Raw genomic sequence first — 25,635 nt, forward strand, 5'->3', positions numbered from 1 at the left:
CTCCCCTCAGGGCGCGTAGCCCGCCCCGCGCCCCGCCCAGAGCGCCCGCATCGCCGCCCAACGCTCCGTGCATGGTCCATCGCCCTCAGTCTCACTGCTCAGCCTTCCTCAGCCCTCCGAAATGTGCTCTCCAGCAGGCTTTGAAACGTCCTGGTTCCACGGGGCTGAAAGGAGAGCCGCCACCCAGCCTCTCGGGAGAGGTCCAGCCTTCCCGCGATTTTTTTTTTTTTCCACAGTTTTTACCGCAGTAATTTAAGTTTTACCACCGTATCTGGTGGGTAAACCAGATGGGTGTGGGTATGACATCTTGGGTCCAAAACGTTGGCTCTGTGGCACTGAGGATCTGGATGTGACACCAAAAGACTGCTGCAATTAGAAGTCAAACTGCTTTCAGTGGCTGATTGCTTCTGCTGATTTTTTATGCACTGCACAGAATAAATATGAGGAGGTTCATGCAGTCAGCTCTGTCAGCCTCAGTGGGAGCTGGAGACGTGTGGTTCTAAGGAAATGTTGCTAATAATCACATGAGCACCTGGATCACCCTGAATCTATAGAGTTGTGGATTGATACTGTTTGTGCTTGGCACGCTCAGGCAGACTGTAACACAGGATAATGGAACTGAAGTGCAGTACTTCATTTGCAGGAAAGGAAATTTGCCAGAGGCTTTTCAGAGATGTGAAGCAGTTCTGAGACTGTCTTGAAGTGGACAATAATAGTTCCCATGGCCTTGGCCAGACAAAACATTTCTTTTACAGCCAAGCGATGCACAGGAGTTATCCTCCTTACCTCTCTGTGCCTTACTTTCCCTTAAATCCATTCTGTTTTTCTGTACAGCAAAGAGGTGTTAGAAGAGCAAATAATGACATTTGTGTGGTGTATCTGTATCTGCTTCCTTTTCCAGAAGGACATAGAATTAGGTTTCCCAGCAGTGGGAGGTTGAGATGGCCAAGAACCAGCCTCACAAAATGCTACTAGAGGAAAAAACATAAAAGCTAAATGAAAATCTAAACTGGGATCAATTTCTATAGTGAGATCAACTGCTGTATGTGGAAACCTTCCTTTTTACATACGCTGCCTACTGGAGACAGAAGACAAAGAAGGGACTGGGTTCTCTTTGGTTGTCCTACATCCTCCTTTTACATTAGAGTGGGGCAAATTCTCTCATAGAATCATAGAATGACCTGGGTTGAAAAGGCCCACAATGATCATCTAGTTACAAACCCCTGCCACGTGCAGGGTCGCCAACCACTAGACCAGACTGCCCAGAGCCACATCCAGCCTGGCCTTGAGTCATCTCTTCCAGGGTTGGAGGTAGGAAGCCCTCAAATGTTTTGTAATCTCAAAGAATTTAGTGCGTCCAGAAGTGTGCACATATCTAAGATGTCCTTCTTATTTCTGCAGCTCGTGCCAAACCACTGCTGCTCTTCCAGCTCCTTCCACGCTGCTCTGTGTGCTTGTTGCTAATGTTTAGGAAGTGACGCTCCTTTTCCAGGCTCCAGTGGTGATGGAAGAGGCAGAGGATTGCAGGACACGTGTTTTGCTGCTCTCCCTGCCTCTAAACACACTGTCCATCTCTTAGAGGGTAAAAATAAAGCAGCATTGTTTAATTTCTGGAAAAAGCCAGATGACAGTGGAAGGGGTCAAAAATACACATACCAGCACTCCTATCCCACTGTCTCAGCTGTTGCTTCCTGAGAGACAGAAGCATGTGGTTGCTAAAAATACCCTTGCAAAGAGAATACATTCCCTCTCCAATGGGAGAGTATAAATTAGTCTGAGTCCTAACATATACAACTGCTTGTGGCTGGGAGAAACAATTCCAAACGTGTTTTTGGAGGGGGTTTCCTAAGAAGCAGAAGACCCGGCCCTGTGTAGGTCGGCAATATTGCGTGGAAGATCTCCTCCTGCCTTTCATGCTCCCACCCCCTCTCCCTCCTATGGGATACGGTGCAGCTGGGGGTGGGGGTAGGCTGGCCCTTTTATAAACGTGGTCTTGTGGCAAGGAGAAGTTGACAAGGGTGACGGAAGATTTGGCTCACTGCTCATACCTGGGAATGACCAGAGGGGGAATGGAGTCAGTTGAAGTGTTCACGACTGAAGGCAAAGGCAGGGGCTTGAAAGCACAGAAGGAATTCTTGCCCGGAGATGTCATCTTTGCAGAGCCAGCCTACGCTGCTGTGGTTTTTGATAGGTAAGAGAAAAGGACTCATAAAACAGAGTTCAGAAGTTGTCTCACTGCAAAATTCATCTGACTGGGTGGGAAAAAGCTTGAAAGTGTCTGGACAGCATCAGAGAGGGGTGCAAAGGGAAGTTAGAAACACTTTCGTACTGATGCACTCCCAGCTTACAGTGATATCATTCCCAGGGCTCAGAGCTGTTTTTTCACTTTATATACATGGCACAATCTGTTTTCAGGATGTGAACTTGCAAGGTGCTCGATGCTGCCTGCTTTTGCCAAATGAAATGAAAGTTGCGTGTGTTCAGTGCCTCACAAAACTGGACCCATGCTACATTCCACTGAGTTGCAGGAGTAAATGTAATTCAGTGAGAGACACTTTGCTGAAATCTCCAACGTATAATGTGTGATAACAGTGAGTTACACTGTGTTTTGCTCATGTGTGCCACCACCCAGCTGTATGTGTAGCTCCACAGGCAGCTGTCTTCAAACTGGAAGATCTGCAAGTGATGTTATTTCTCCTTAAGTAATTTTATAACTAGCTAAGTTAACAGAAGTCAAGTTTCTACTTTCACTCTTAGACAGGAGCAATTCGAACTTTTGTTCATACTGATACAGCCAGAAACTGAATTTTGGTGCAGATGCCTTCTTCTTTTCTGCTGCTTATTTCAAGGGTGAAGAACACTTGATCAGCCTGTGCTGCCAGAGCAGCCTGTGGGTGCTACTTCTGCCCTTCATATTAGTGGAAGATTCACTTAAATAGCCTGAAAGCTAAGAGACACAAAGAACCAATTTCTATGTTAATCTCCTGTGGAATAAACCTAGTCTAGAGCCTCTGATACAAATGGGATTTGTCCAGCCCTACAATGCAGTATCTGAGAATAGAATTTGTCCCAAACATTTTAGCTGAAGAGCTAGATGTCAGCTGACATTCTCGGCTTAGGAAATTTGTGAGCATTCCTTGAAGGCACCAGCTCTGACGCTGAGTTTTGCCCCAAGCTGCCAGTGCCTTTAGTGAATTAAACAGGGCAGAGCTTCACTAGCTGAGCTTTCTCTGATTGAATCAGTTCTGCTAACAAAGTCTAGGATTCAAACAGATTAAACCAAAACATTTTTGTTTTAATGCTTGTCATCCTCCCTGTTAAGTGCTGCAATTGAAGCTGATTTGTGCTCATATGCAATCTGGCAACAGCAGAGAATTGAGGATAAACGGACAGAGCAAGGAATAAGATTTTTTATGTCTTTCACTCACTTTTTCCTTGCCCTTATGAATGAACATGTTTGTGAATTTTTTGTTTGTGAACATGTTTGTCATGTTTGTGGTCTTTTTTTTTCTTTTTTAATGTTAAGTTCTTGAATTCTTAACCTTGTATTCAATGACAGTGGTTAGTAACAAAACCACCTCTCCTTGATGTGCCCTCTTAGCTCTCATAGTTTAGTTTCATTTGTGTCACTTGCTGGATTCTGTGTTTTATTCAGAAGTTCCTACGGATAATGACTTCTCTCATACACCTTATTAAAAATATTAATTTGAGCATTGAAAACATTTTGCCTTTTGTTTGCTGGTTGGCTTTTTTTCTTCTACACAAAATGCTGTGAGCATCGTGCATATAGGAGAGCAATCCAGACTGCAGTCAGTGTAGATTTCCAAGAGACATTGAGCGGGCAGAGCTGTGCTTCCCTCCCTCCCCAGGCTGTGTTTGTTTAACTCCCAGAGCATCAAAGTGGTTAAATAAACACATCTGTGGGACTGCAGAGGATGGGAATGGGTTCAGTCATTCTTATCTCTCTGCTGCTTCTTCACGCTCCCGTGCAATAGTAGTTGATTCTTACCCTCCTGTGGCATGTTTCATCCCAAAGTACTTTATGTGTGTCAGTGGTGAAATTCCCAAACTCTCTGAGGCAGATGTTGCCAGCTAAATGTTTGCGGTTAGTGCTCAGCAGGAGTATCCTAGCCTGATATAGAATGTAAACATGCATTTTGCTTGTGAAAACTGCTCTGATGTTTGTTACACACTTACGGGGCTTTGGTTTTGAAGGTACCTTTTACCACAGTCCAAGTGGTATGTAACTGTTGCACATAACTCCATTGAGCTGACTGCTCTTGAAGGATAGCCTGGATCCTTCTAATACTCAGCATCTTAGTTTCTTGCTAAAAGCAGTGAGTATGTGAATTATGGAAAGGGAATTCAAATATGAGTGACTGGTAGCTTTAATTTTTCAGCTCAGGTCTTACCAAATAAGTGATTTTCCACAGAGCTCAACTTTTTGCATCTATTAAGGAGAACATGGAAGCACAGGAGTGCAGAGTAATTTGAAAATTTGGTCTGTACCTTGCAACGATTTTAGAAACTCTGTTCTATGGGAAGTCTGGTCATGGTGTAGATGTTGAACCCCTGAAAACCTGCACCTGGCTGTGCTGTGATTTATATCGATGGCTATAATACTATAATGACCACACTGTGATCTTCTATGTGACTGCATGTGTTGTGGCAACAGCAGGCAAAGAAAAGGCATCTTTTCTAGATTAATTGGAGCAGCTCTTCAGAGGTACAACACTGTTTTCTTCGTGTGGCAATACCATAGGGTGGAAAGCAGCTTGTGTTTGTGCACAGGTATGAAACTGGTTTGCGACAGGAGGCGCTGAAGAAGTGCTGGAGACCCAGAAAAGCTGATGACCATTCGACCTGGTGAAGAACAGAAAGTGTTAAATGCAATACTTCACAGAAGAAAGTGAGGATAAATTACACTTGGACTTAAGTTATGCAGAGGGCCTACTCTGTCACACAGTGGGGAAAGCCACCTGCTGTAAACTGTGGAATTACATATTGATGCAAGAAATTGCAGAAGCAGTTTTAACCTGAGGCTGTCACCAATTGCACTGCATGAATGTCTGCTATTTGGAGAGTGAGTTTGAGTTTGAGAATTTTGTTTTGAAAGCAAAAGGAAAAATATCTTCTTTGAAAAAACTCTATAACCAGCCATTATACTCTGAGCAAATAAGACCAGTCAATTTAAGTGGATCCTCCTACAGGGCAATGTGGAGCCTTGTCTAGCAGTTCAGTTTGGGTTGTCTGAGACATCCTCTTAGGGCTGACAGGTACAAATGGGGATTTATGAGAATCAGGCTCCTCTGGAACAACATTACAGGGCAGATGAGAGTCCCTGCAGAGCTTAAAATAACATCAGGCTCCTATGTCCAGGCAAGTGAATCCAGACCCAAGTGCCCATTACAGTCAATGGAGCTCAATAATGCGCATGGAAGGCTGACACCACCACGGAGAGCAGAACTGCTTTCCAGACCATACTGAGTGTTTAGACTGGAGCTCTAGTTAACCCAGGGTGCAGATGAGGTGTCCAAACATGCAGACTGCATCCCACTTGGGAAACAAACCCCTGAAAGTCACTGAAGTCATTTAGGTTAATGGGGACGCGTATTTTTCAACCCAGTGAAGGTCATCTGAGCAGCAGCTTTTAAATAGTGCCAGAGACCTCTGACCCAATAGTACAGGAAACTCAAAGAGAAGCTAAAGAAGGTTTCTAAAGACATCAGCCAGCTCATATTGAAGCTAACATGTTACTTGACGCTGTGGTTTCCTGGCATTGACTAATGCATCAAGCCCATTGCTTCTACCCAAACTAGAACTGCCTGCTGGGAGAAATGGTGAATACTCATTGAAAGCAGGGGCAGATCTCAGTGTGATCTCCTGTGTTTTGCTATTCAGGTTTGTGAACAAACTTTCTGATCCGTGTTTGAATCAGCCTTGCTGTAATCAGCTCAAATAGCACTCAGAAAATGCCAATCAGCATCAACTTTTCTTTCCCCCAAATAGATGCAGAAGGTTGGAAATAACAGATTTTCTCAAGGAATTATTTGCCTCTGTTGGATCTTTTTACAATTTGCAAAGCCACTGTGCATAGCTGGCTGGCCATTACCTCTAGTTAAAGCATGCTGTCATGCTCTGCTTATATACTAATGTTTAATCCTTCCCTCCCTCTTCACTTTCTCTTTGAAGATCTCAGGTCTCCTTTCCTCACAGCTACCTTCAGAATGATGACATTCCCTTCACCTGGGCTCAATGTACAGTATGTGACCTTCTCATGTACGTCAGCTCTCAAGTTCGTAAGAGTTTACATTTCCTACAGGCACAGGGAAGCCTGATATATTTCTGTCAACCTTCTCTCTATGAGCTTGCTCTTTAACTAATAGGATTTGAAAGAGAGTAGTCAAAGCAAACAGTATCATGTGGTAGAAAGCTAAGATCACTTGAAGATTTGCTTGATGAGTGATGTATGAAGTGGGACCCAAATACATTTACTTTGCCTGCTTCTTAGGCTATTCTATCATCCTCTGTCCGCTGTTGTGAAGAGGGATGCCAAGCCAGCCAGGAACAGAAATGAAGCAGGTGAACTTAGGTGTACTTTGTATCATCTGTGTGTGACATTTATCTTGTACAGAATTGAATAAACTCACATCAAATGACTTTCGATCATTTTACCACTTCCATTAGCTATTCAGTGAAACCCTCCTCTATTTGTTTGCAGTACAGCCATCTCAGCTTGCTTTTTCAAATCAGTGAATGAGGTGCTCTGGGGGCTGGGTGGGAAATGGTTGGCAGATGTTTAGGTTGTGCATGTCTCAAAGATGAGGTGAGTGTATTTCCTGTGGCAGTACTCAGCCTTCTGTCTTGGCAGGTCCTACAGATCTGAATCCAGTCCAAACAGTCGCTAGAGCTATTTGCTTCTTTTGCTTTCACTGAGAGCTGTACTTGTGGGAGTCATGGTTAAGCTGACAGCACTGTCACCTCTTGCATTAGTTGGCTGGCATATTGAATCATTGCTTTCGTGACAGTAGCTATGTCCAGGAATAGCAGTGGTTGTACATCTCATCCACGTAACAGTGGAGTTCATGAGCCCCTCAGAGACCAACTCAGCTGACACTTGGAGGAGAGGCCAAGGAAACCTGAGGCTCCTCATAGAGTCATTTAGTGAGTCAATCAGTGGCATCTACCCCTGAAATCAGTTCTAAATCCCTGACCTGGCAAGGCTGAGATGGGCTGAAGAAATCACTGTGCTAGTGAAGATCTTGCTTTTGGCCAGGATTAAGAAAAAAAAAATAGATAGACTTGCAGTTCGCACCACATGAACGCACAGAGGTGGTGGATGAATGGCCAGAGGTCACCCCAGGAACTGCAGTGTACATTGACACAGCATTGACACAGACAAGCTCTTATAAACCAATGGTTTCCACAGGCTGAGAGACTTGGGTTTAACCCTGTGTCCTTGGAGGATCTTAACTATTGCAGAGGTGATTGCAGGATAGACTGTGGACCACTGCAAGTCTTTGGTGTTGTCTACCTGCAAACGTACAGGTATCAGAACCTGTCATAATGTTCATTCCTGGGCCAAGGGGAAACTCAGTTTTCCATCCCCATTTGGGGCATTTGGCTCTCTGCAGGACAGGAGCTTGCAGGATTCTTGGGCAATTTAAGGGCTTGCAGTCAGACTTGCAGTCAGTGCTTGAGTGCTGTTTGTTGAAGATTTGGGCAATTGATCTGAAATACTCGTGTCTTTCAATTTTTCTTTATAGCATCAACAGTTAAGCACAGGCCTTTGAAGGCCTGGTGTATTATTAATACATCCATTCTTTTTTTTAACCATTTCTGAGGATCCCATAAGAGTTTTGTGAGAAACAAGGTATTTTTTATGCCTGTCAACCTACTCAAATTACTGAATAATTCTATCTGCAGCCAGCTTTTTTTTTTCTGAGGGAGCTGGCAAGATGAACTGCTTCAGTACTGGTGTTCTGCTGCACTGTATTCACACCTACCCTATCATTCCTCAGTGCAGGGAAGCTTCTTTACCTTCCCATTCACTTTCTGTCTGTCCTTAAAACAGGCAAGCAGCAGAAGGGTGCCCCATTCCCTGTGCGAGATATCTCTCTGTGCTTCACTGCACAACACAAGCATGTGGGTTTTATCAGCTCTGTGTCTCTCCTCTGCCTTACAAGGAATGTAATCTCTCTTGCACCTCTCTGCCCCCCTGACTTGACAGCTGATAGAGCGCAGTGTTGCATTTTTCACCACCTCCCAGCTATTCATCTGCATTAATAGAGCTGGCTGCATCCCCCTCCATGTACATGCACTCCCTCTTTCCCCATGCTGACTGCTTGCCTTGCACTGGGCTCGCTTCCCTGCACCAGCACTGCTTGCTGTCATTTTCCAAACCTCATTTTTTGCACGTGGTGTTGCCTTCTGCAAATCAACCTGCTTTACATCAGTGGGCCTCTCCATCCTGCCTGAGCCAACACACAGGGTGGGTGGTTTCAGTAGCTCAAGCAGTAGTGCCAGAGGAATGAAAAAGCATTTTAAATGTACTGGGATAGAAATAAACATGCACACGTTTATATATATATATATATATGTATTTATGTACGGGGAAGAGGCAAGACAGTCCTGTGACTATGGGTGTGATTCCTACTTGTGGCACAGTCTTTTCTTGTGACTGTCAACACATTTTTTTTCTTCCCCATGCCTGTTTCCGTGCTGTGAGCAATGATAATGTTCCATGGGGTCAGTGAGATTTCTGCAATGAGGAGAACTTCCCCCAAACACAGCGGTGTCTGAGCAGTAGGAATTTTAATTCTCTCTTGCTTTTGAGCCTGGCTGGAGGCAGAGGAGTGTGCAGCTGCCTGGAGAAGAAAACTGATGGGGAAAAAAGCCTGCTGGTGCAGCAAGGAGAAAATCCCAAAAGGTCTCCCTCTCCTCCCCATTGAAATGAGTCACAGAAGCAAGCAACTGGACATGTGAGACAAGGCACATGAGGTCCAAGACCCTGGGCACTCCTGAAAGGAGGATATCAAATTGGGCTTCATCAGTATCCTCTGATATATTCCTCACCATTGATTATAGTTATGTATATGCAACGGTAGGATGCTTTTTGGAAATCTTTTTCTGAAGTCCCCAAAGAGAAAACATGCTTTTGAAAGCTGTTTCCCTGCTGTGCTGTGCTCATCCAGCTCACAGTAAACCACAGAGTGAGGAACAGGAATAGCTGATCAGACCTTTAGACTGGAAGGAGGAATTTGCACTGGTAGCCTATCTGCTGGACAGCTTTAAGTGACCTTAAGAGCACAGTGCTAAAGCTAATGTCAGAATAAACAGAGCAGAGCATATCCCCACATCAGGCTCTGCCCTTGTTACTTTGCTGTTTAACAGCACCCCCACGGGTGCCATATTCTGGAACAAGCAGTAAATCATCGGTATTCTCAGCTCAGCACCATATTGCCCTTTTGAATATAAAAACCCTCTTGGATTTCTTAATAAAATCTTCATATTCATAAACACAATTAAAGCTCCTAAACTTGGTATTACAGTCAGTCTGCCCCATGTCCTATCCCAGACGGTGCTCCATGAGCACTTCTGAGTTCAGCTTTCTTCTGTTCTTAATGGTATGGTGTTGCTTGTCTGTCCCTGAGGCAGCTGAAATTTCATTCAACCCTGGACAGTTGTGCTTGGGGTTGGCTGAATAGGTTCCTCAGCCCTTCGTCCATCCTAACCATCTTTCTGGAATCCCCGGGACCAGCAGAGCCCCAAAGCCACCCAGTCTGGTGTCACCTAGTGTTAGACAGCCGAGATACATGCTGTGGCTGATGAAGGGAGGAGAAGACATACAAGAGAAGACTTCATGATGAGGAGATCTACCTTGAAGGAGGACGTTTTCTTGGCTTTCCTATGTCATTTCCAACATAATACCAAATGCAGGTCTGCCCATATAGATGCAGTTCAGGTCCAGAGGCAGAAAGAAGTGTCAAGCAAAGCTGCTTTTACTTCACAGAAAAATAACTTTGTTTCAAGCAGCACAAATGCAGGTTTTCCCTATATAACCACCTCCATCCATCAGTCCTCTTTACTATGATACACCTCTAGTCTGCTGATTATCAGAGCATTTCTTGTGTGTATTTTTATCCCTACAGTATGACTGTGCCTAAATAAATATTGAGATAGCAGCCAGGACCACACAGAACCATACTCACCCCTCTCAACCGTTTTCTCCTGTCAGGTGTTGTGGTAGTCGCTGCTCCTTTTTTGTGCCAGGCCCTATGCAGAACCCTTCTGGAGGGATTTCAATTCAGCCAAATTCAGAGACTTTGCAAGCAAGTGAAGCACTGGCTGGCTCATTGCCTTCACATTGCTCTTATTCTACTGAGTGACAGACCCATTAGACGTCTGCTTTCTGCTCAGCATGGGCCAGACAGAAAACAAAACCAGACTGAAAATCCTGTTAACAGCAGTGGTGCTGAGAAGGAGCAGACAAGCTGCAGAAAAGAGGGCTGAGAGCTGGGGAATGGTTTATTGCTTTCCTCCCTTAAACAAAATATTTGTCTCTTTGGCATAGCCAAATAGGGAAGCAACAGCATCAGACAAGTGTATGAGGATTAAGCTAGGTGGGATGTTTGTTGAGGTTCCATCACACTTTGTAGGAGGAGCCCATGGACAGAAAACTGAAAGGACCCTTGCCTGAAGAAGTTGAGCCATTACCCTAAGTTTGCAGATGACACCAAGTTTAGAGGAAGAGTCAGTCTGCCTGAGGGTAGGAAGGCCCTCCAGGGGAATCTGGGTAGGCTGGATCACTTGGCTGAGGCCAGCCTGTATGAGGTTCAAAAAGACCAAGTGCTGGGTCCTGCCCTTTGGTCACAAGAGCCCCATGGAATGCTACAGGCTTGGGGCAGAGTGGCTGGAAGGCTGCGCGAAGGAGAAGAACCTGAGTGTGCTGGTTGACAGCTGTCTGAACATGAGCCAGCAGTGTATCCATGTGGCCAAGAAGGTCAATGGTATGCTGGTTTGTATCAGAAGTAGTGTAGCCAGCTAGAGCAGGGAGGTGATCGTCCCCTGGTATATGGCCCTGGTAAGGCCACATCTCAAGTTTAGTTCAGTTTTGGGCCCCTCCCTACTAAAAGACATGTGTGTCCATAGAAAGGCAGTGAAACTGTGAGAGATCTGGAGTATAAGTCTTATGGGGAGCAGCTGAAGGAACTGGGATGGTTCAGTCTGGAGAAGAGGAGGATCAGGGGAGATGGTATTGCTCTCTGCAATTCCCTGAAAGTAGGTTGACGAGGTGGGGGTTGGCCTTTTCTCTCAGGTAACAGCAATAGGGTGAGGGGTACTGGCCTCAAGTAGTGCCAGGGGAGGTTCAGGTTGGTTATTAGAAAACATTTATTCTCTGAAAGAGTGGTAATGCATTTGCATAGGCTGCCCATGGAGATGGTGGAGTCACTGTTCCTGAAGGAGTTCAAGAACTGTGTAAATGTGGCACTGAGGGACATGGGTTAGTGGGCATGGTGGGGATGGGTTGAAGTTGCACTTGGTAATCTTAAAAGTCCGTTCCTTAACGATTCTATGACTCTGTGATTCTATCACTGAGGCATAAGCCTACTTTCTGTCCTTCCAGCCTGACACACGTAGTCTGCCACACCTGCTTCAAACGGCAGGAGAAGCTCCATCGCTGCGGCCAGTGCAAGTTCGCCTACTACTGTGACCGAACCTGCCAGAGAGATGCCTGGCTGAACCACAAAAATGAGTGCTCTGCCATCAAGAAGCATGGCAAGGCACCCACTGAGAACATCAGGTGAGAGTGGGTCCCAAGGAACTGGGCCCACAGCCTGGCTGTTTGCACCACCAGGCTGGGGAATGATGGGGGAGGATAGGAAATCCCTCTGGAGATGGTGAGAAAGAGCTGGGTGTCCTGAGTTAGATGTGTGATGGTGGGAACTGGTTTGGGGAAGGCCACAAACATCCCTGAGCTCATGGGCTGGGGCTTGGAAGAACGCCCAGTGTGAGGGGGTTGTGTTCCTGCTTTTGTTTGGTGCTAGACACCCAAAATCCTACAGCAGCAGAATGAGATGAAGAAAAGCCACCTTTCACAGTTTCAGTGGGAAAAGCAGGGATGCTCCAGTATATACTGATTTTGATTCATGTCCTGGCTCCATAGTAAGAAAATGATAGGATTCCCCACAGAAATGGAAGAAGCTGTCCAGGGCTGGGGTTCTGTATGACTTCTCCAGAAAAGAACTACATGCCATGGGAAACCCCTGTGTCTTCCTTCCCTTCAAAACTCTTGGGTGGGGACCAGCCATAAGCCAGTTGATGCTGAACTTGTCTTGTATGGCCTGGCTGCACACAGTGTCCCACTGATAAATGAATTTTGGTGGCCCCTCAGTCCCTGTCCTTGTGCTGGGTGGAGGAGCACGAGAACCTGAGTAGGTTCTGGTGTTGCATGGTGTTAGCACCTTGGGATCTCTCCTGGCCAGGCTGGCAGCCCGGATCCTGTGGAGGATAGAGAGAGAAGGCAGTGGGCTGTCGGAGAACTGCCTGGTGTCTATTGATGACCTGCAAAACCACGTGGAGAACTTTGATGAGGAGGAGAAGAAGGACCTCCGTATCGATGTGGAAAGCTTCTTGGAGTTCTGGCCGGCCCAGAGCCAGCAGTTTGGCATGCAGTACATCTCCCACATATTTGGAGTGGTATGTCAAATGGGTGAGAAAGCAAAGAGGGCTTCTTTTAATGCTGTGGATTATGCCAGGTGCCCAAGGGAAGTCTCAAACCAAAATGAATGAGTTGACGATTCCTGACTTCATCCTTGAGATAGCCAAGACAAGCATTTTCTACAAGTAGTTTGAATACTGCCACATTTGCCATACACATTGCTTCTGCACTGACACAGAGAAATCTGAGGCACAGCCAGGTCAAGGTCTGCAGTCTGTCTAAACGTGCAGGCAAATGGCTCTCTCAATCTCAGGTGCTGTGTTGTCACCACGAGTCACATTGGGCATCACTCTGCACCTAGAGGAGCTAAGAAAAAATATATAAAAATATTTTTAGTAAACATATTTCAAATAGAATATATGAGAATGTAGCAGATCTATTTTAGTATATGCATTATTCTGTTACAATATTACATGCATTACATTTTTGCATGTATACATATATATACACATAATAGGTAAAGTATATTGAAATTTCATAATACCCGTTCCTAAAATGTTAACTACAAATTTTTGTGGTGCAGAGAGAGAAAGTCTGTGAGGCTGAGCAGCTCTGTGCCCAGCCCTGCTGTGAGTCAGCGCATGTCAGGCTTCGTTAACCCATGGAACATCAATTTCCCCCAGGGACACACAGCATCCCAGCAGAGCAAATTCACTGGGCACGGGGAGTCATCCATACAAGAGACCAGTGCATCTTCACCATGTATCATTTCTAGAATTACCTTCTACAATAATCCTGTAGGCACTTCTCCTTTCTCCTTAAAGTTTGGAGGTGGGATACTAAGGTGTGCCTCTCCTAAACAATCAGAAGCAGCTGAGAAATCCTGAATGTAGCTGAATTCAACTTTTTCTCCTTTTGTGCTTCTTCCTGCCTGTGTTTTTGGGACTAGATCAACTGCAATGCCTTTACCCTCAGTGACCAAAGAGGACTGCAAGCTGTTGGTGTGGGAATCTTCCCCAACCTCTGCCAGGCCAACCACGATTGCTGGCCCAACTGTACTGTCATCTTCAACAATGGCAAGTGAGTGCAGTGCGTTCCTCTCCTCAAGCACAGTGGGGATCTATCCTAGCAGCCAATGCACATAACAGATTGCTGACCTCAGAGTGTCAGATCCCTGTCCCAGAAAATCGATTCTCATTTCCTTCTCTAGTCCAGAAACAAAAAGTTAGGGCTTTCTTTTTAAAGAAGAGCTGTTTTTTTCTCTTGTTATTTAAATAAATTCAGTCTGATAGACCAAACAAATGCACAGAGCTTTTCAGCAGGGTTTGATTCTATGATACTCTGATTCTATGATTCTATGACCTCAAATCCAATGAACCAGCATGTAATTTTCCCTTGTGAGTTTTGAAATAAGACTCAAAATAGACAGATAGGGTGGCAAGTAGCTACCTAGATAGCTTCACTTAAGGCTTCATAAGCAGTTAAGGGGTACTTACAGTTAATGAATTATTAAAGATTAAAATGAGTCCACAGTCCAAGAGTTTCTCATAACTGAAGCTTGCAATCAGACATGTATCACTATCACTGATGTGTTTATGGCCAACCTTAACACAAATGCTGATCTCTTTGGGAACCTGCAGTCTCTGTTAATTACTGATAAACTCTTTAGCAATAGGTTCTTAATGAGAAATGTGACTGTTATCTGGCAAACAGAGTCACATGCAAGTGCTGGATGCCCTAAAGTGCTGTGCATTCCAATTTCCCACCCAAATCCTGCAAGAAAATATCTGCAGGATGTGTGAGATAGGAAGAGGTTGAAAGGCACAGTGGGATTGCAGGGATGTCCCAGCAGAGCAGGCAGTGGAGGCAGCTGCTCTCAGTGTGTAGCACAGCTGCTGGAGGGATGTTCTGCCCTCCACATCCTAAGCCAGGAGGAGCCTAAACTGCTGCTGATCCAGCAAGCAGCATTATGTGCAAGACATTAACTGAAGTAAACTGCTTGCCAAAACCTCCACAGCCTCAGTGTTTTATTAATGTTTTCTGCTCAATCTTAAGATTTTATACATTCCTATGTTCAGCAAACATCAGTGCTGAGCCTAAGGTAAGCCCACAGCCTCCTCTCCTTTAACTAACATTGCTTGTGCACTCCAATTCTCACTGCCATTTTTACCCGCTAAAATGATACCAGTATTATCAAGCAGCTCAGGAATGAGCAAAGAGAAAAGATAAGTGCTTCAGGATGGTTACCTTTGTGATCCAGAGCCAGCTGGAGCCTGGGCTCTATAGCCAGTTGCTATAGGTCATACACAGGGTGACGAGGAGCCTATCAGACCAGCCTGGGTGCTGGAGAAGGTAGCTGGAAGGGGTAGTAGCCCCCAAACCTGAGTTTCTGGGTGGTAAGTAGAGGAATGACATTTTGCTTGTGTGGCAGCCTGATGAATTTCCTGCATGAATCCTCTTGCTGGCTTTAAACCATGACCATGAGTATAAATCTGCTTACATTAGCTAATTGGCCAGGTAAATTATCAAGGTTTCTTTTCTAGGAAACATGGAGATAAGAGCAGCTACTGTTGCAGGAACTGAGCTCTCAGCACTTGAAGCACAATGCTGGGCTTGAGGACTCACTAAACTCGTTTACAGAGCACAGTTGCTGATATCCCAGTCTAATTCCCATTTCAAGCTGCATTTTGGAGAGCATGACTACTGATGTCAGAGAGATGTTTCTGGTCAGCACAAAACCAGCCCTGCAAAATGTCAGCAGAGGATTTTACTCATCCACTGGCTGACAGCACTCTTAAAATCACAGTGCCAGGACAGCTGTCCCTGAAACCACTGTGAGCCAGTGATGCGTGCTTTGGTTACAGCAGCTGTACAGGGACAGCAGAGCTCTTTGTACCTTTATGCTGACTGATATGTGACAGGCATCGGGAGCTCCAGTGCCCCCAACCAAATGATCCCAGTTCACCCAGTTTCTTTTGTTGTGCTTGTACCGGTGTAAACTGCAGATGTCTGTTTTGTCTTTCAGTCATGAGGCTGTAAGATCAATGTTCCACACACAGATGAGGTGGGTCACTCTTGAAAGCGTTGTCCTTCCCCTTGCCATGTACCCCTCAAGCTCCATTAATGACACAGCTGCAAACAGCACCGAGGGGTTCCAAAAACCCTCTGTTTGCAGAAAACTTCACTTTCTGTTTTCTGAACTTCTACTCCTCCCTGTGTAAAGCCCCACTAAACCCAAACCTCACTTAACTCTGCATTTTGTAGGAAATTAAAACAATAGCAGTAATGTCTCCCTGATTGCAAATTCCCTCCCTTCCTTTCTGCCCTCTCCTGTGGCTTCCTCTGTTTCAGTATTTCCCCTCCACTTCTCATTTCTCCCCCCCAAGTGCAGCTAGAGCATGAAAGTCAGAACAAGGTCTTGCTAATCTTACACAGCCCAAAATAAAACCTTGCATACTACGAGATGAGAAATGGTCGCATTACTGACATACTAAATAGTCCATGTCTCTTCTGCAACAAACAGTGCCCTGTGAATGCATTGTCTACAATAGCAACACTGCGAGATGTAGGTTTCATCCTTTTTTTATCATAGTACATGATTAATGTTTTACTTTTTAATGATGCCACTGTTACCTGATGCGAGCATTCTCTTTTGCTTGAAAAATCCATGAAAAGTATGCCAAAAAAAAGACGGAAAATCAGCTCATACACTTGGTATGTTATATGCAGTCCAGTTACAGGGACACTGTTGTTTTCAAACTTCATTTCCAAAAAAAAACCAGGCAATTTCCTGAAATAAGAGATGAAATACTTCTTTACCATTGACTCATAGCATTACAGATAGTACCATAAAAGTGAGCAGTTTTACTCCTGATTAGAGTTCCTGTTTCTGGATCATTTGAGTTTTGAGCTTCCCAGTGCTTTCTGTGCATGTCTCTCAAGGTCCTTAGAGCCTGGGGCAGACACTAGGGAGGGAAAGAGCACAGGACGAGCTTGGGGAGGTTATCAGCTGACAGTGTCTCTCTAACTGTAGATTTAAAATATACCACGTGTGTGCAGGCTTGTTTGAAATGTTATCAATCCCCTCGTCACCACAGATGACTGCTTAAAATATACCTATGGTACTTAGGCTATCAGGGGCATCATAAAAGTCAAAGGCTTGCTTTTTTGGTTGCATGACTCATTTTAATGAGGATCCCGTTAAGTGTGAAGAGGAATGTTTCTATGCGTAAACCTTTCTGATGGAAATTACTCCTTTTTGTGTGCTCTTTCCTGGAGTAGCTGGTTGCACCTTTCTCTGGTTGGCATTTTTCTATGGTTCTGACAGGTCCAATAGCTGCCCTTCATTATGATGACATGTTCAGTGATAAATTTAGTATGAAATATGCTGTTGATATGATCTAATGCCCAGAGAAAGTCAAGACCAACCTCAGTGTGTAGTTTTCACAGCAGCTTTAGCAAAGCTAAGGACCCAGAGAGCTTTTAGCTACCAGCCTGCCTATAGTGCTCCGGTCATCAGCTCCCTCTCCTGGTGAGACATTTTGGCATAGAATCACAGAATGGCTTGATTGGAAGTGACCTTAAAGCCTGTCCAGTTCCAACCCCTTGCTGTGAGCTGATTGACCCCACCACATCAGGCTGCCCAGGGCCCCATCCAACCCAGCCTTGAGCACCTCCAGGAATGGGACACCCACAGGTCCCTGGGCAGCCTGTGCCAGTGCCTCATCACCCAGGAGCATCTCCCAGGAGCTTTCTTTTAAAACACAGAGTTGACCTGATACAAACGTCCTGGCTTCACGGTGAGACCTAAAGGAGGCAGCATGCCATGGTGCTTATCCAGACCCTATCCAGACCCTGCTATCCAGCCCAGAGGAACTAAGATATTTATCTTGCTGGAGTTAAACAGCAAGGGAATTTGTGTGTCCACATCATTTAAAATGTCTTACAGAGAAAGGCCTGAAGTAAAGGTAGGTACAAAAACCAGGCTTTCCAGAGGCCTGTCGTCAGTGCAAGCATTTACCCTGGGTTTTGGGTTAGTAACAGACTGGTAATTTCCCTGTGTTTGATATTGGCATTAGGCATCAGCTCAGATGGTCTATGTAGAAAAAATAAACTATTCCTGGTCAACTGTTTCTAAGGCTTTATGTAGAGATGCATGAAACGGATTGGGGCATCTCTTATCCTACACCCAAAGGGCACATCTCAACTTTTCAGAGTGAAAATGATACTGAAAGCAGCCCAGCTCAGGATCTGGGAGTCTAGCCAGAGCTCTACAAGCAGTATGAAAGCTGTGCTTAAAAAAGACCCAAAGTCCAAACTCAGCATTTTACAAGCCTTGTCGTGTACTTCTGATCGAGGGGTTTTCTTGTAGTGAGATTCTCTCTAGCATAATAAGATTTTATGTCTGGGTTCATCCCATTATTCACCCAGCTTAGGACTCTCTCTGCTTTTCAGCATATCCCAGCCAGGGACTGGCAGGGGGGCAGGACAAACTGATGTGACTGTTCAGTTAACCAGGCTGCTGCGCATCTCTGCATTGCTAAAGCACTACCTTAGGGCAAGGGCTGATTCTGATAGCAGGATTTGTCCCTGTTGTATCTATGGCTGCATTTGGTTCTCCAATTCCATATCTTGTCTTCTTTGTACCCAGGATTGAGCTGCGGGCACTAAGCAAGATCTCCCCAGGAGATGAGCTGACTGTGTCCTATGTGGACTTCCTCAATGTGAGTGAGGAGCGGCAGAAGCAGCTGAAGAAGCAATATTACTTTGACTGCACCTGTGAGCACTGCAAGAAAAAGATCAAAGATGACCTGATGCTGGCAGTGAAGGAGGGGGACAAGAAGGTATGGTCCTGTGGTGCTCTCAAACAGAGGTGGCTGTGTGTCCTCCACAGCCTCGGGACACCCAACAGTGCCAGAGTCAGACTGCAGCAGTCTGAACGGTGCCAATGCAAAAAATGAGACCAGGACTGAAACATTATTGAGCCCAACACCAACTCAAACATGGATAGTTTAATCCCTATTATGTGACAGGCACACAGGTTTTCATTTTTAAAAAGCCCACAAAAGTTGCCTTTAACAGTCCAGCAACAGGCAGAATGATAAAATATTAGAAAATGAGGTCTAGAACTGAGAAAAATCTAGGTATTTAGATTGGACTTTTTGACAGGAACTGAATGGAATCAAAGTTTTGAACAACAGCAGAACAGAAAATACTACATCATATATATATGATGTATATAATACATCATATATATATATATATATATATAAATAGTCCATGAGAACAGGACCAACTGGCCCTACGTAAGCTGTACAGTTTGTAAAGATGTACCATCGTGTTGGCTCTGGGAAGCTGGGAATCCAGTCATCAGACCCTCCTTGCACTGGCTGGTGAGAGTGAATTTGTTCTATGCTCTGCCATTTGTGCCTGGTTGCTTGGGTGGGAAGAATTAATGTGTTGGACCATTCATTTTTCAATCGCCCGTGTTTTGCTGGGAAATCTGACAAGTTATCAAGTAGAAGGATGTAAGACTGTCTCGCTGTCAGCATTAGGATGTGTTGCTTGGCCAGCAGCTCCTATTTTCAGAGCTTGATAGCTCTAAGATCTCCTCCTTTTTATTCCTGTGCCCAAGGATATAATTGCTTAAATCTATTTTTCCTCTGTGTCAGTGTTAGCTAAGGGGGGTTCTATTCCTGTAAGCTCTACAAAAGATAAATTGTTGCAAAAGATATTGCTAAATAATTCCATTGCTAAACTATGAAGCTTCATTTTAAACTAATCCTGGCTACTGAAGCTCCCAGTAGTTGCTTCAGATGCAGAAGCATTTTCATCTGACTTCCTATAGAAGTATTTTCAAATTTCTCCTGCAGTGGGCTGCATAAAAAATCTCATCTCTCATTCAAAGCCTGCTATCAAGCATTGACATGCACCATCTCCTTATTGTGAACACTCCATATGTTCTGCAGTGTGCACTTTGGGGAAAATACGCTCCACTGTTTGAATTGCTGGCATAGAAGAAGCCTCCTGGTATCTTTACACGAGATATGATTTCAGCTATTATAAATACCCTCCATCCACAGACAATGAGTATCCAGGCTGACCTCACCCTCAGAGCACATCAGCTGTATTGCATTCCCCAAATTCAGGCTCGCTTGCCTGACAGCAGCAGCACTCACAGCTGTGTGGAAAAAGCTCTATGAATAAACGTGAGATGGACAGATTACATCCTCAACAGCTGCTCTGGCCTCTGGTCCATCGCCCCTTCCAAATAGTAGCAGAGCTCCCGTTGTTTTTAATGGCAACAGGATTAGGGGTCTAGTAAATGCAGGAGAGAATTTTATTAGATAAAGCTGCTGTGGAAATGCTGCTGAAGTGCCTGTTCTGGGAGTATTTTCTCAGCACAGTGACATTAACATTGCCTTTGAATGAATGTCCTCTTGCTGCTGAAATCTGACTAGCTGTAATAGTTTCAGTCTAATAGTATATAATAATAATTCATAACATACACAACCATGTACATATGGGACATATAGCTCTGAAATGCAACTGTTTTTCCTTCCATACTAAATTTTCAAGAGCTTTTCTGAACTAGTTAAATCTTAGACTCCTCAAAAAGCCCATCAACCAAATATGGCAAAAAGGCAGTGGAGCTGTCCTGCACTATAAATCCAAATCTCTGCCTTCGTCATTGCATCTTTGTATCTCTGCTTTCTGTCTGCTGGCCAGTGCCTGTATTCTGTCTTGGTCATGTGTCTCCTGGCCAGGCTCTTCCTGCAAGTTCCCAGAACCAGGCAGTTGTGGCCTGATTTCAGATTTTCCATTTATTAAAAGGAAGGTTGTGATAGCTAGAACTGTTTGAAAATGCAAATTCAAACAGCTTGGAAAAGCAGAGGATAAGTGATGATACTGGATATAATTGTATTACACTTCAGCAATAAATGGAGGAAGAGGAAGTGGCTAATTAGGGGCTGGTTAGTGTTTCATCAGGCATGCTTGGATTTGTATAGTGCCTAGATGTCAGGTGATGGATATTTCTCACCTATTTTCCTAATTTTGTTCCCAGCCTTCTGCTGAGACAGTGAAGGAAGTTATCCAGTTCTCCAAGGACACGCTGGAGAAGATCAACAAGGCCCGCCTGGAGGGAACTTACCATGAAGTGAGTCCCTGTGCTCTTGCTCTCTTGCTGTGTATGTGATGCCAGGGGAATTAGGTCCTGTCCCACCTAAGTCAAAGATTTATGTGTGAAACGAAGTTCCATCTCTGTAATCTGAATGTCTCCACGTGCATCCTATCCTCTTGGCAGTTCAGATCACAAAAGCTGATGCAGACAAGCAAGTGGGAATGGGAATGTTCACCATCTCCACCTTCACAGGGAGATTAGGAGCATTCTTTGCATCAAGGTGCTTATAAGAGGTTGGGTGGATGGCAGGAGGGGCATAATCACTTCTTCCGTGCTTATTTTATGAAAGTAACCCTGGTAGAGCAAGATTTGAGCACGAATCATTTAGTTAGACTGATGCTTCTTGACATATAAAAGCATATCCTATCTTCTCCAACCTTCATGCAGTCTGACTTGGCCTCTAGGACTGGTATGGACCACACAAGGCTCAGGAGTGGCAGCTTCAGGGCCGGTGGTGCTCTGACTTTCTCCTCCTTCTCCCTGCTTTCTGGATGTAGGTTGTGAAGCTGTGCCGTGAGTGCCTGAAGAAACAGGAGCCTGTGCTGGGAGACACAAACATCTACCTCCTGAGGATCCTGAGCATTGCCTCTGAGGTCCTCTCCTACCTCCAGATGTTTGAGGAGGCAGCTGAATATGCCAAGAGGATGGTGGACGGCTACCTGTATGGCTCTGCTCTGTTTTTGGCAGCTCTCTCTGGTTATGCAGTGTTAGGCAATGTGTTATAGGAGTTATTTTCTTTGTCTGCTCCCATCGGAACAGAAGTGCTGGCATTCAGATTTTGATCTGGTCACCAGACAGAGAGCAACCCATTCCTAAATGCTTTCAAACACCTTGAATTACCTAACTGCAAATGCCAAGTAATTTGGATCATCTTTCATTAGCCTCTTTGGTTTGGTCAGATGCATCTCAGGGCTGCCCTAGTAGCAAAGCACAGAGCCTGGGACAGAGAGATCATTGCTGCAGGACTTGGCCTGCTCTCCTGCAACCTGCAGGAAAGATAAGTTGCAGAGAAAAGAGGAGCTGTGTCAAATGACACATATCCCTTCACTCTTGAGTAGTATGTGGCCTCAGCTAATGAGATGTTGATGATTGTTGCCTTTTCAATTTAGGCACATCATTACATCTGTGAAGTTGGTGACATCTGGGCTGCATGATCAGGTCTCCAACCCAGGTGTTCAGCTCACACTGACTGCAGGTTGTTCATTCTTTTTCACAACACCTTATGTCCTTGTGTAACCCATGTCCTCATGGCCCTAGTGGGGCTGCACATTTCCTGGCAACAAATTCAATAGAATATTCAGCTGAGTAAACAGTTTGCTCTTTGGAAAACATGTCACATCATTGACAAACATTTGGGAATTGAGATCTTTCCTGAACTAAAATTACTCAATGCTTTTCCAGGAAAATATACCATCCTAACAACGCACAGCTGGGGATGGCTGTGATGCGAGCAGGAGTGACCCACTGGCATGCTGGCCTCATTGAAGCCGGACACAGCATGATCTGTAAAGCCTATGCCATTCTCCTGATAACCCATGGACCTTCCCACCCAATTACCAAAGACCTGGAGGTAGGTGTCACGATCTCCCTTCTTGCCTCTGTTATCTGCCTGGATGAGGTTGCATTCAGTCTGCAGGAACAACCCATCTGTAAGAGAGATAGGTCAAGTTATGGCTGCTTCTTACTAGTGCCGTCCTTTTCTCTAGGTCATTTTAGTCTGCTGGATAGTGCATATTCCTTCCTATGGGAAATTTTCATCCCTGAAAAACATCTTTTATTCTGCACCAGTACATGCCTTAAAAATAGCCATTGAGCCCCTGAATCTTTTTTTGAAACACTGAGCCCAAGGGCAGAGCCTCCCATTCTTCAAACAGCCTGACCTCATTGCTCTCAGATGGATGGCATTCAATTTGGCTGTATCAAATTACACACGGTGAACTTGTTCCCGGCTTACCAACCAATATTCTTTGTCTATTATTGATGACCATTCTTTATTTACCACTCCCTAGCCCTTCTGGACTGCAGTTTATTTTTTTTCTCCAATGACTGATATGTGTATTTTTTAGCTTAAGGTCAAGAGCTGCATATCCCAGGAGAATCACACATGTTGAGCTGCGATGAACTATATATGACTGCATCTGAGGGCTGATCATTTCTTTATCCTTCAACTCACTCAAATGGCCTGTTGGCTTTATAGTATTCTCCTTTAGTAGCCAAAAAACTTACACAATGTCAAATTCAATCCTTTATTGATGTTTGTCCCCCTAGCAGCGGAGCTATAATCTTAGTGCAATTTTATATTATCAGAAAAATGACTGTCTTGTGCCTAAAGTAAAATAGTCTCTTGACTGTTCGCCTCTTTACATCTCATAGGGTAAGACTCCAGCACCTTCATTTCTGTATTTCCCTTTTCACTTTCTTCAGGATGAAAATACTGGATCTTTGACCTCTGTGCTACTAAACCAAAGGTTGAAAGAACTTACAGACAGGTGTAAAAAGATTTCCTTAAATCCCTTCTGAACCTTTGTCATAATACAGCATTACAAATGATTGTTCATAGTGAATCCAGGGATGATGTTTTCCAGGAGCCTGCAGAAGGGCTGGGTGCAGGAAGGGCTGATGCCTTATTCACCTTCATAGGTCACAGGCAACCAGCTCTGAGAAAGTAAATGCTACTTCTGTTCAGTCATCCTTGGTTCTGCTGCTGGGACACCTGGAGCAAGAGGAATCAGTCATTACATGGCTTAGAACATCCCTGATGGACAGTCCTCGTTTTTAGGCAGCGTGTTTTTCACTTGCTTTGAAATCTCCTGCATCACAGGTCTTTAATCTGTTGTGTCCCTCAGGTCATGCGTGTCCAGACAGAGATGGAGCTGCGCATGTTCCAGCAGAATGAGTTCATGTACTACAAGATGAGGGAAGCTGCCCTCAAAAACCAAAAGATTCAAGTCATGCCTGAACCCAGCAATGAGGCCCCACCCAGCCTCTTCCACAAGAAGGAATAAATATTGATCTTGACACAGAGTCACGCCTGCTAGGTAACACCACCTGTGGCACCTCCAGACATGGGGAATGTAATATGTGAATGTGATACATCCCCAAGGATTGTTTCCAGTGCCACCAGTCTGAGAGCACGGACCAGTGGGGAGAGTCCTGAAAATCTCCTGAGAGCTCACAGCAGAAGAGCTCTTGGCAAAAGCAACATCATTTTCTACCACAAGCATTAAAAAATCAAAGCAAGAAACCTTCTATAAAATTATTTACATTCTTACTGAAAGCCAGTTTCTCTCTGGGCAAGTCCTGCAGTCCTCAGTTAAATTTTTAACTGGCTCTGTCCTAATTTTTTTTCATCACTTCCTTGTGATGACATCACTTCTTGCCAGTGATACCTATGTGTGGTTGACCAATAGACAGTATAAGTGGGAAGCTGGTTCCAAGAAGAGTCTTGTATGCCTTTGGGCATCAAGTGGAAAACAACTAAGAAATACAGATGGTATTTTGAGTAAAGTGATCTTTTTCTGATGAAAAACTGATGAACAATGGTTCTGCAGGTGACATGGGTGTAATATCAACCTGTGTGGACTCTGTCCACAGTGACTGAGTGCCTAAATGGGATTCCTGTCTAAAGATAAATTAATTAAGAGAAGTTAGTTAGTTTGTTAAAAATCACACTATATCCACAGTGGTGGCAGCAGATGGACATGAGATAAGTCCATGCCAGGTGCCATTCGCAGTAGTGTGGTGCAGTGGCTGTGTGGATTGTTTTTATTGAACAGGCAGTCCTCCAGGAGGGGGAACCCCCTTTGCTCAGAGCTGGGGGCTCTGATGCTTGCCTGTACCAGTCCTTCATCTTAGGTGCTTAATCAATTTTGCACCGAGCCTGAACGGAGAGAAGGAAAAGTCTAATAGCAATGGATGAATTCCCAAATAACAAAAAAATCTTTGCTGTCTGCCCATTTGTAAATCCAAATTACTTGCTCCAGATCTTCATTGATAACAAAGAGATGAAAAAGGACTGATTATTCAAAAATCCCCTACCAGCTCCTCAGCAAAATAGCAAGAATAGCAAGAAAACAAAACCAGGCCTTTTCCTCTTGACATTTTTCAGTGATTTTGGTGGTGATCCTCCAGATCTAAAATGGGTTTGCTGGACACAAACTTCAGCTCTTTAGGCGATGTTGAACTAGATCCTTCCACTTGTCAAGGAGGAACCTACCTGACCTCAGCTGTGACAATCTCTATTGGTTTTGTTCCTAACATGAAGATCAATACCAATCTGCAGCTTGAAAGCCTTCTTTGATGGGGAAATTATGGCAGAGATGCACATGAGGACAAATAAGTCCTTTAACAGCACACATTGGGATTGTAGAAGGAGATAGGGTGGCATTGGTGTTGTTTTCCTAACATCCTTATAGCTTTGAATTGTTGTGAGAACATCATTCTAGGTAAGTATATCACACAAGCAGTACACTCATTTCCCAGCAAAAAATCCCAATTAGCTTTCAAGCATAGAGCTTGGAAAAGTCAGCTAAGAAAGGAGAATTTCCTCTCTTGTGATTTCAGAAAACCAGGTCTCCATCCAGCCTGCAGCACCAAGCACTGAAGTTGACCATGGTTCTCCTATGTCTACGCTATGAATAATCATTGTTAACCTCCTCTCAGCAGAGAAAACCTGTATTTCACCCCAGAGTTTATTTCCAGTAACCCAATTATCAGGCACAGTTTGTGGCAAAACTGAACACCTAAAGGCTGTCTGGTGCCCTTCTGCTGGTTGGAAAGGATGGGGAAGAGA

At 44.6% G+C, this 25,635-nt stretch overlaps 1 protein-coding gene and 1 long non-coding RNA gene across 3 annotated transcripts; one reads left to right on the forward strand and one right to left on the reverse strand.

Annotated features, from left to right (window-relative positions):
* The first annotated feature begins 1,791 nt into the window (after positions 1 to 1,791).
* On the forward strand, positions 1,792 to 24,087 carry SMYD1 (SET and MYND domain containing 1). 2 transcript variants are annotated; one of them, XM_003206020.4, is made up of 10 exons: positions 1,792 to 2,191; positions 11,627 to 11,803; positions 12,486 to 12,699; positions 13,611 to 13,741; positions 15,687 to 15,725; positions 18,312 to 18,504; positions 20,727 to 20,819; positions 21,341 to 21,504; positions 22,245 to 22,413; positions 23,690 to 24,087. In XM_003206020.4, exons 1-10 carry the CDS (start codon positions 2,055 to 2,057, stop codon positions 23,846 to 23,848), a joined length of 1,476 nt encoding a protein of 491 aa, XP_003206068.2. In that variant the 5' UTR covers positions 1,792 to 2,054; the 3' UTR covers positions 23,849 to 24,087. The 2 variants fall into 2 exon arrangements, with proteins under 2 accessions (XP_003206068.2, XP_003206069.1); XM_003206021.4 differs by lacking the exon at positions 15,687 to 15,725.
* On the reverse strand, positions 11,625 to 16,427 carry LOC116216600. Its single transcript, XR_004159714.1, has 2 exons — positions 16,295 to 16,427; positions 11,625 to 13,027 (listed from the first exon to the last, which is right to left on the reverse strand). It is a non-coding gene; the product is annotated as an uncharacterized LOC116216600 (long non-coding RNA).
* Positions 24,088 to 25,635: the final 1,548 nt, after the last annotated feature.

Source organism: Meleagris gallopavo, chromosome 4, assembly GCF_000146605.3.
Source record: "Meleagris gallopavo isolate NT-WF06-2002-E0010 breed Aviagen turkey brand Nicholas breeding stock chromosome 4, Turkey_5.1, whole genome shotgun sequence".
NCBI classification, from domain to species: Eukaryota; Metazoa; Chordata; class Aves; order Galliformes; family Phasianidae; genus Meleagris; species Meleagris gallopavo.